Source organism: Camelus ferus, chromosome 6, assembly GCF_009834535.1.
Source record: "Camelus ferus isolate YT-003-E chromosome 6, BCGSAC_Cfer_1.0, whole genome shotgun sequence".
Taxonomy (NCBI): domain Eukaryota; kingdom Metazoa; phylum Chordata; class Mammalia; order Artiodactyla; family Camelidae; genus Camelus; species Camelus ferus.
Window position 1 is genome coordinate 72197943 of NC_045701.1, and position 11181 is coordinate 72209123.

Sequence of the window (11181 nt, forward strand, 5' to 3'; positions counted from 1 at the left end):
TCAAAAGTCATTAGGAAGACATAGAATCATTTAAGAATATGAACTTGAGGGTAGCAGACACTCCTTGTTTATATGGTATGTTATGACCACACAAATCATCCAGTGATCAGCCCAAATAATCACTTGGCATTTACCTAAAGTGCTCTGAGCACCTCAAGGAAAGGGGCTTGTAAACACAACCTGCTGAGAACTCCACATTGGAGGACAGTTTCTACAAGTCTTATTTAGCTACAGGTACGGGGTCCCCAGACATTTGGGTGTTTAGGCTCTGCCATGCTCCATCAAGGCTGGTGCTGGGACTCAGGACACAGAGGGACCAGGCAAATACACACTTCCCTTAAAAGACTGGAAAACCTCTGTGAGTGCCTCTGTGTGTGCCACGGGGAAAGAAGTAGGAACCTGGTGCCAGGGGTGTGGGGATGCTGAAGTGTTCATAAAGGCCCTCAGAGGTAGACAACACCCCAGCAATTGTGGCCACAGAGAGGAAGAACGTGTAGCTTGCCAATATGCTGAGGCCCATGTTGGGGCTGCAGGAGACGCCTGGCTGCCTGAGTTCCAGGCCACCCTCTGATCTGAAATCTGATGGCTCATGTGGGCAGGGTAACAAGTGACAGGGTGGGCTGGCTCCTACCTACATAATCGCTGTATTATCTGTGGCCTCCTGCTCCTTTCTTGCTTTCTTTCACCCCAGTTCTGAATCTCTTCTACAGGGCATGGGTCCAATCACCCTCCCTCCACCACCCCAAAGTCCCTTTGCCTACACCTGCCACCACTCCAGGGCTTCCAACTGTGACACGTCTGGCTGAGAGTGGCCCCAGGGTTCAGTCAGGCAGCCTTACCCCTCTCATTCCCATGTAGCTGTGATGCTCATATTTATCCCCAGGCTTCTGGAACAAAAAGGTACCATCATATCCACTCAGGTAGCCAGCAAGACCTATCAGCATCTGAGGAGAGGAGGAGAACAAACAAAGAGATGAGAGACCTCTGAGAGAAGATTCCTCTGCCCCCTGAACTCCTCGTCAGCTGCACCCAGACCTTGGCTTCCCCTGACAACTTGTCCGTAGAAGGAGCTACCAATGTGACATTTTCTCCAGCAGCTGTTGCAGAGCAAAGAATCTTTTGTCTACAGAGCTCATTGCTTGAAACAAATCCTCTCTTGTGTTAAGGCCAAGTTCTTGGGAACAGTGCAGACTGAGCATTCAGGAAGAAAAAAATTCTCACAATTCGAAGGGCAGGGCCAGTGAGAGGCTCTCTCATTCAGACTTCTTTAATTTGCTATGGAATAAAACATGACAGCTCATGGGGGAGGACATGGACAGGGGCTGATTCCTGGGAGACTGGTCCACTGAAAAGAGAGTGACGTTCCAGGTCAGAATGAGGAGGGAGGAAGCTGGCCAAATCATTACACACCAGGAATAGAGAGAGGGGAAGAAAATGGAAAGCGGAAAGCAAAGACAGATTCATTTCCCCAGAGGGGAAGAGAAAAGTCCCAGAGGAAAAAAATGCCAAAAGGCCGGAGACTGGCTTCTCCTATTTCCAGTATTCCAAAGGGAGGCCACTCTGGCACATCCCAAAGCAGAATAAATCAACCATAAACTAAGACTGTGTGTTGTGAATCCTTCAAAATGTTCGAGAGGATCAGCCTCTTCATCTCTGTCTTTCCTTGACAATCAACACTGTAAAGTTCTCTTTCCAAACAAGTAATCAGAAGCAGCTAAAATGTAAAAACTGTCAGCAAATATTAAGCAAGTGTAACCACCCAAGCTCCCTCAGCTTGACTCCTGTGCTCCGGCTAGGCTGTGTGGAGGGAAAGCCCTTCCCAGAGACACTGCTTGTGAGGGTGTGGATTTGGACCCCTAACCAACTCACTTTTTTCTCAAAGTAGTTTTAAACAGAGTCACTCTTCTGTGGTTCCATGACAAGGTATAGAAACCAAAGTTCAGCAGTAAATTATTATAAAGCCTTAATTTAAAAAAAAAAGAAGAAGAATCCCAGGGTCCAAAAGCTATTTAATATTAATTAACTTAATATAAAGTCGTATCAGGTATTGAAAAGACAGAGTCATCCAAATACCCAGGTGAACTAAAACTGACAGGTGACAATGAAATCAATGTCCTTTCCCACTTGGGATCTCAAGAGGACAAGCCTGCCTGGTGCTGGCATAAATTTCCAGACTGCCTGGCTGCTCTGGTAGAGTGAAGAAATGCACAGACGGTTTGGATCTCAGTGGCCCCCATACTAGCTTTCTAATTGTGGACGATACTTCATATCTCTGAGCTACAAGAATGAAACCTTCCTTGCACAGGGTTGTGAGGCTTAGAGGTGATGCTATAGGTAAAACACCAGGCACTATGCCAAGCACCTAATAAGCCCTCAAAATTCAGTTCCCATAGGTTAAAAGTAGCTCAGAAAAAGAAGCTCTAAGCTAATTTCCTAACTAAATAACTCATTCAAATCAATAATAAGAGCAACCTATGAGAAAAATGTTTTTGTAGAAAATAAAACACAAATGGCTAATAAACATATGAAAAACATGTTAAACCTAATTCAGAAGACATGCAAATGAAAAAACAGTGATATATAATTTTTAACTCTCAAATTGGCAAAGTTTTGGGAGTCTGATCATACCAGAGCTGGCAATGATGTGAGAGAAGCAAGCACCCTCGTACACTGTTGGTGGGAGTAGATATTATTACAACATCTTTTGTGGAAGAGCTTAACAATCTCTAATGTAAATCTAAATGGGTGTATCTTTTGACTCTTCAGTTCAGCTGTGGAGGCTCTTTTAGATACACTTGCACAACTATGAAAAGACAAATGTACAAGGATATTCATTGCACTAGCTTTTGTAGTGGCTAAAAACTGGAAATAACATATATGCCCACAAACTGAAGAGAGGTCAAATAATTGATGGCACATCTGCACAGTGGAATAATACACAGCCTTTAAAAAGAATGGAGTACATTTTATGTGCCAATGTGGAAAGAAGATATATCATGTTTACAAATACAAGTTATTCAACAATTTTAGTCTGTTCCTATCTGCATATGTAATGTGTTGTTCATGTGTACTAGCATACACGTGTGTGTAAATGTATACACACATATTGGTATAAAGTTTCTGAGAGGACACATAAGAAACTGTTACAAAAGGTGGCCCTGGTTGCCTCTGAGGAATAGAAATGTGAGAGAAGGTAGCTTTTGACCTTTTATTTTCTTCTGCACTGATCAAACATTTAGCTTTGTGCAGGCATTTTTCTTTCTTTTAAATGTACCAATTTGCCTGGAGCTCCTGGTGCCCAGGGCTGGGGGCCAGAGTGAAGTGGCAGGTATTGGCCTCAGTATTGTAGGAGAAAAGTTCCTACTCACCTTCAAGGGCCTTTCTGATTCTTTGACTGGCTTGGCCCCAGAACCTATGAAAGCTACTTTGCTCATCACTCTCTTTCAACCAGGTAGAGCACAGAAACATCAGGAGATAAATTAGAGGGGCAGATGGACTGCCCTCCCAGGGGACAGCCACATTTCTCCCCTGTACACAGGGACCAGATGTGAGAAAGGGAAGGCTTCAGTGAAAACAAATCAGCCAGTGTTTCCCACACATCTTCACTGTGCTGAGCACTGGGGGACTCCAAACCCGGACAGGCAGTCCCCAGTTAAAAGACTGGGCTGGGCTTCCCATGAAAAATCTCCTCTAGGGGCAGGCTAGTTCCCAGGCTGGCCCAATGCAAGTATTCAGCACATTCTGTGGCTTAATTCTATGGCGGTAACAGATGTACTTGCCTGAGTCCTGGGGCAAGGCAAGTTCATGAGGCAGTGGTATTACGGCTAAGAGAGCAGACACTAAGCCAGTCTGAATCTCAGCTCTGCCACTTACTAGCTTTGCTCGCTATGGCAAACTACTTACTGTCTCTGAATCTCAGTTTCCCCATCTGTAAGATGAGGATATAACTTCATAAGGTTGTTCTGAGGATTATATAAGATAATGCATCTAAAGTGACTAAAATGGACTATTCAATTGCTCCTATTTTATTGTTGTTATCTTATAAAGGAGGCAGAAAGAGGCACAACATTTTCTCTGGGCTTGGAGCTAATTTTGAAATAGGCCACCTATCCTACTTTCCTCTCCACCCCTCCCACCTGCAAGGACCTTCTCTTGGTCCCTCCCCCATGCTCTGGTGCCTTCTCCCTAAGCCCATCTGTTACGGATCATCACCTCTGCCACCCCTCACCCCCTGCCTTCATCCCCAAGTACTCCATGCTCCAGGTTCACTCCCCAACTTCATTACAGGCAAATTCCTGTCACCTTAGTGCTGAAGATCTCAGCCTCCAGTTAGGAAGAAAGGACTAAGTGAGTGCCAGTGTTAACCCATTAGCCTTCTCAATGGTGTCTGTTTTTAAGAGAGTAAAATGAATTCTGATTGGTGGAATTTCTCATTGTAAACCATGTGAAAGGAACAAGGCCAAACAAACATGTCTGCTGGGAGTGGGGAGAGGGAAAGAAGTTTCCCTCCCTTGTGGACAATCAGATCCCCTAAACTATTTCTGCTTTATACAACATACTCCTTCTTTCCATTTCTCTTTTTTAAATTAAGATAAAATTCATATAACATAAAATTCACCATTTTAAAGTGTACAATTCAGTGGTTTTTAGTTTATTCACAAGGTTGTACAACCATCACCACTACCTAATTCCAGAATATTTCATTACCCCAAAAAGAAACTCTATATCCATGTGCAATCACTCCCCAAGTCTCCCTCTCCCCTGACCCTGGCACCTAACAAACTAGTTTCTGTCTCTATCGATTTGCCAGTTCTGGACATTTCATGTAAATGGAATCATACAATACATGGCCTTTTATGTCTGACTTCTTCCACTTAGCATAATATTTACAAGATCCGTCCATGTTATAGCATATGTCGATATTTCATTTCTTTTTCATGTCTGAATAATATTCCATTGTATAGCTAATACAATGTTTTGTTTATCCATCCATCAGTTGATGGACTCTCGATCCATTTCTCAGCTCAGAGGATTCCTAAAAACACCAAAGGTTTTCCATGAAAGTAGCTGTTCTGGAATGTCAGGGAATTCTTTCTATAAGCCCAAGAATTAAATCCAATCTAAGACTTGGCTCCAGCCCTTAGGCTGCCATTCTGCTCACCTTTCCCAGAGGCGGGTGCACATCAAAGAAAAAGGTACGGTTGATATAGTAACTTCCCATTTTTCCAAAATGAGTCTCATCCCAACTAAAGAGAAAACAAAAAGAGAAATGAGAATTTTTAAATTATCATAAATACAAATAGCTTGATAAAACTTGGTTAAAATTACAGTTAAAATCAAAGGCTATAAGTCTCAAGCAATTAATGAGAAAATTTGGATTAAAAAAAAGCTTTTGACACAAGTGATTTGAGGAAGCAAAACATCAAGCTGGTCCTTAACCTTCATTTAGATAGATGAGAAAGCCTAGCTAATATTTACCAACCAGTTGTCATAAATTTAAATTAAATCTATACTTACTCTATACCTTGAGTTTCTATTTATTTTAAAAAGGCAAAGAGTTTCCTATAATAAAGAGTTTTGTAATAAGAGTTTTCTTCCAAGTCTGCTAACTTCTAACCCTGAGACTACTTTTGCTACCAGTAATGTAGTTTCTGTAGTGTAGTTACAAGCTACACTGCAGGCTACTGATCAGTAAAAGCCTATAAACCATGATTGCTCCTGGACTCTGATTTTGCTCCCAACTTGTATAATTAATCTGCTAACTATGAATTCACTATCTTACTATAATAAACTAACTAGCATATAAAAAATGAGAGCTTTCTTACTAAGTTAACAACCAATCTAAAACCTATTCTCATTTTGCAAATTATTTTGCAAGTAAATAAGTGATGCTATACATTAGCTTCTGAACACAATGCAAAAATCTTATTTTTCTATATAAGCACAGTAAACCTTTTCACACCCTACATGGGGGTTATCCTGCAGAGACTGGCCATTTCTGTTTGTCAGTCTCTCCCTGCAGCTCAGAAGAACAGTTGCTGTCTAGTGACTGTCTATTCCCAGGTCAGCTTCCAGAAGCAGTTATTACTGACCTACAACATAAAGGGCAAAACATCCTTTTTACCAAAAATGTAGAGTTCTTTTTTTTTTTTTTCCACTCAGTGGGTCCAGCAGATAGGCAGAAGGGGTAAGTCTAATTCTGCACCTGCTAGGCTTAAGCACTCTGCTTGACATGAAGTGAGGTGATGTCAAAGAGAAAAATAACTTCCAAGCAGTGTGACAAAATAAATTTACAGGAAAAAAAAAGAGAGGGAGAGAGAGAGATGCAGTCCCAGCTTCACCACTTACTGTCAGCATGACCTAGAGAAATCCCTCACCCTCTCTGTATCTCTTTTCTCATCTACAAAATGAAGACAGTAATAGTATCTGCCATGTCCACCTCGCAGGGAGGTGTCGGGGCTCAATTCAGGTAACACGTGTGAAAGAATTCCGTAGACTATAAAGTCCCACACATGCTGGGCACTATTTAAACTGTCCCAACACTTGTGGTTAGTTTTGAAGTCTGTTTGGATACATACTGAAAAAGGGGTATAACATTTTTACTTCAAAAACTTCCCAAGTAAAACTAGTAGTAGCAGTCACACTTTCTCTTGGCTTTTATTGTGTGTTTGTAGTGGGAGAGACAGTCCTCCCAGGCTATCTCTTGCTCCTACAGACCTTGCAGGGTATACCAAGAATGCAAGGTCCTGACTACTCTTTATCAGTCCACTTCTCAGGGTTATGTTTGCAGCAACCTTGAGGAAGAGACAGCATCTCCCTCTGGGACAGAGAGCAGGCTTGTTTACTGCTTGTTACAAAACAGCGGATTCCCCAAGCTCAATATTCCTCAGCTGTGATACAACCCACCGCACGTGCAGGCATTTGTCCAGACCCAGGGCGTCACGTGGGACGCTGAGGGCAAGGGGAACTGATGCCAACATGCTGATGCTTGTCCTACCTGCTGTGCTGTGAGAAATAAAGTCCTCTGTCTCTGACCCAGGACATTGTCTTCTGCCAGCATCCATAAAACAGTGAAAGGCTAACTTATCAGTCTGAAAGCAGGGTAAAATAAAATTCGAGACCCTGACAATTTTTGGTGACAAGCATAGGAGCTGAGTCATAGCTTTCCGTAAGAGAAAGGACAGGGCACCCACAGACTGGGTTAGGGGATATGAGAAGAATCCCTGGAATGTGGTAGTGAATGTTCTTTCCCAAGTGGTGGGGAAGGGAGATAGTAAGAACCCTCCCCTCTCCTATGTATAATGAGGCTGAGTGGCCAGAGGCAGGATTGAAACAGTCTGAATGCTGCCTTGGTTACTGCTCACGCTCTTCTGGGCAAAAGGAGGAAAGGATGTACTCTCAGCCATGAGGCAACAAGCTGAGCAGCCCCAGCCAAAAGGGAATATGAATGTGGCTGCTGAATCAAGAGGCCCCAAAAGCTTACTTAAACAGTGTCAGCAGTAAGGACCTTGCTGTACAGTATAGAACTCTGGGTAAAATGAAAACATTGAAAGGTCCCTGGGTGAGCTGTGTGCTCAAGCCAAAAGTGTGCCTTGCTTAGAGGCTCAGAGCCATTCTCTTGCTCTGTGTCCCATGATCCCTCTCCCTTTGCCACAATCTCAGCTACTTTAAAGAGTAAGATGATTAAAGGTGGGGCTAAGGTCTCCCTGTCCCAAAAGGGGACTAAAGGCCATACACACCCATCCTAGTATGCTGGGGAACTCTGAGGAGGAGAGGGACTCACTCTTAAGGTCCTACTGGATACAGAAACACCTTACTCAATCCCTTGGAGTGGTGGAGGATTTGCTAGGTGCAGAGGTTACCGAAGGTACTGAGGACTGCAGGGAGAGCCATGGTGGTGTGTACAGGGACTGAAAGGAAAGGGCCCCTAAACCCAGGAGCTCACCAGACACAGGAAAGCAGACTGGGAAGAAGTGATGCCAAGCCTACTGAGAGGCTAAAGGAGAAAAAAGGCTTCCTCCCACCTCCTGCATCCAGCACTCCTGACACTCCCCACCTGGGAGTGGCATAATCTCTGGATGGCTGTCATCATTGCTCCTGATGCAGGCCTATTAGACTTAGTTGAAGAGGAAAAAAGCACCCAAATTCAATTGATAGGGTTTGAGCCAAGTTACCAGTGGGGAAGGGGTAGGTTTCTGCAGAATAACAGCTCCATCTGCTGGACACAGGCACCAAGTACACACTTTTTTAAAGGGGCAACTATCAACCTACTACTAAGCTCTTGTTGAAAATTGAGGGCCTGAGCCATGAAGACCTTAGGACTCTGGCCTGATACTGCCAGTTTAGGGTGGGTCAACTTGAAATCTATGGCTAACAAGGGAAGGGATCAACAAGCCTCGCTGGTCAAATGTAAGTGGTCTAGTCAAGAGCATAGATGGCCTGGCCCTACAGGCATCTTGACTTCACATGAAGAAGTGGCAGCTTCCCTTTTGGAAGAAACTATCTCCCACTCTGCCACCTGCAGCAAAGCTCTGGCTCAGTGGGGCCCTATGATGGTGCCTGGTTCACTGATGGTCAGGCTAAATTAGAAGCAGATGGTGTCCAGCGGGCAGCAGCTATCATCCAGCCCACCAACAATTCTGGAATTCCAACCACAGTGAGGGTTTTTGGCAAATGGGTTGAATTGAAAGTCATCACCCTTGCCTTAGACAATACCCCTAAAAAACAGACAAGTTATATTTTTATTGACTCTTAACCATTGGCCTAACCATCTGGTATATCATTTGGAAGACTACACACTAAGAAATTTTAAGTACCCCTCTTTGGAGCCAAGAACTGTGGGAGAAAACCATGGCTGCCTATGATGGGACAATCTGGATCACTCATGTACATGCCCCAGTAAGGACCAGTATTCTGGTAAGACTGGCTAGAATCAAGCTGCTGATCAAACCTGCACCAACCAGACTGCTGCCATTGCCATGTAGATGCATCAGTGCACCAGGCCTGGATACACATCTCCCACCATGGTCTAGGCACAAAGAAAAGGACTATATGTCTCTAAAGCAGAAGCCATTGCTACATTGTGGTGACTTGTGACTCCTGCCAGAAGTTGGCTTGTTTGTCTTGCAGTAAACGAAGCCACATGGCATGGGGCATTGACCCTGCCCACTCCAAAAAAACTGACTGTACTAGGACTTTGCTCCCCTCTCCAAGCTATCACTGGTGCCTCACTGCTGCTGACACTCTTTCAGGTTACAATGTCGATGATGCTGTTCCAGTCCAATCATCTGACTCTAGATATATCACGGTGGCCCTTGAAGCTAAACTATATCATGTTTTCAACTTTTTTAACCATCTACAGTCTGACAGTGGTGCACTTTTTTTGCAATGGCCACCCAATAATGGACCAATAGTCAAGGTATCTGATGACATTCCATACTCTCTACCATCCACAGGCATCTGATACTGCCAAGCACTGAATTGTCTTATCAGAAATATTTCTGACTCTATTTCCCTCACCTCCTCCTGGTTCACACATCTTAGTCGAGTAGTTTGGTCACCTAACTAGAAACGGTTCCTCTCCTCATGGCCACCAAGTAGGTAATAATCAAGACAAAAGGGGTGGTCGATTATTAAAAAAAAAAAAAACCTATTTTGAAATTTTGAGGTTCTACCCTGACTATTCCTGGGCTTTATTTGTCTTTCTTTCCCCTAACAGCAACTCCAGATCAGCTTGGAGGTTTGGGTGGGAGTCTATGGGATTAAAACTTAATTCTAGTTCAGTCACCTGATTTTCTTGTTGGAATGACATAGTTTTAGAGCATAAAGATCGCTTGGTTGGATATACTACTTGTAAAGTCCATCTACAGTGGCTCACATGAGCCAAGATGGGAGGCATAATGAGTCTTTGTCAATTTCCTGGCAATGCCCTTGGCAGAAAGGTCTGGATATTAGTAGGTGATAACTGGAGTAAAGGTGAAGTTACAGGTAATAGAGTGGGACCCACAGATTATATGGCAATGGGAGGAAAGAAACAACCCTGCCACCTGGGGAAAGAACATCTTAGGGCCCTGGAAATGTAAAAAGAAGGGAACAATTAATGCTCTCTTTGTCCCCTAGGCCCAGCACCCAGCCTGGCAAAACACTAATATGGTACAATTAAGTCCAGTGGCAGTGATAGCTAGCAATCTTACCTGTTGTTGAGTGTGTCATCCCACTATGAAATCAGAAAAACTCATGGACATGGCCGGTCTTGAACCATCCTTATGTACCTGATGTCACCAACATTAACTCCCAAACATGGACTTCCTTCACATGTGTACAAACACACAGACTGGCACAACCTTCTATCAATCTGACTGATACAAATTCATATTCTTCTCCTGACACTCTGGGGCCTTAGGTTATGCCTTGTATAGTGACTGAGGCTGCAACTATTCAGTGACACTCACTGCCCATGTAGCTTAACCAAACCACTGTAATGGAGAGCTAAATCACATCAATGGCAACCCAAATAAAATTTAACAAAATATTCTGAACTGGAGTGACCTGCACCTCTTCAGGTAATATGTTAGAATGCAGGGAAGAATGGGCCATGAAATGTCTTTCCATTAGGCATGGGAGTTCCTTTTTTTTTTTTTTTTTTTTTTTAATGGGGAACTCGTAATTATTGGCAATGACACCAAACATCAAAGATCAGTCAAAACACCTGTCTACAGATTACAATGTATAATAGATTGGCCTTAGACTACACTCCAGCTCTATGAAATAAGATTTACTGGTCTTTTCTCCCAGCCCCTCCCCCTCCACCACACCCCTCCACACATACAATTATTCACAGGTGGCTGGATTCAGGACCCTGGACAGCAGAGTCAACACAAGTTGGTCTCATCCTGCTGCAAGGCAACCCACTGTGTGCAGTCATTGCACAGTCATCCATCTGAGCCCACAGCTTCACCCTGTGGGACTTCGGGGTCATGAGAAACTGAATCCAATATGCGGCTGTTCATCCTGCTTCTTGTGCTATTAGTAATAAGTCCTTTGACTCTGACCCAGGAGTCTCGTATCTTCTGCCAGCCCTCATGAAATAATTACAAACTAACTGATTAACTAACCCTGATAGCTTGTTAGCTTGCTTACTTGGTTTTCAATCAAGGAGTTCCACTTCTAACAACTCTTATA

General features: G+C 43.6%; 1 protein-coding gene across 2 annotated transcripts in view; it reads right to left on the reverse strand.

Moving 5' to 3' along the window:
- Window positions 1-11181, reverse strand: part of POMT2 (protein O-mannosyltransferase 2) — a 41432-nt gene that overhangs the window by 29006 nt on the left and 1245 nt on the right. For both annotated transcript variants that reach the window (XM_032482437.1, XM_006184446.3), the window contains exons 2-3: window positions 5162-5246; window positions 840-944 (exon numbers count right to left, since the gene is read on the reverse strand). In XM_032482437.1, coding sequence (XP_032338328.1) covers window positions 840-944; window positions 5162-5246 — 190 coding nt within the window. The remainder of the gene's footprint in view (window positions 1-839; window positions 945-5161; window positions 5247-11181) is intronic.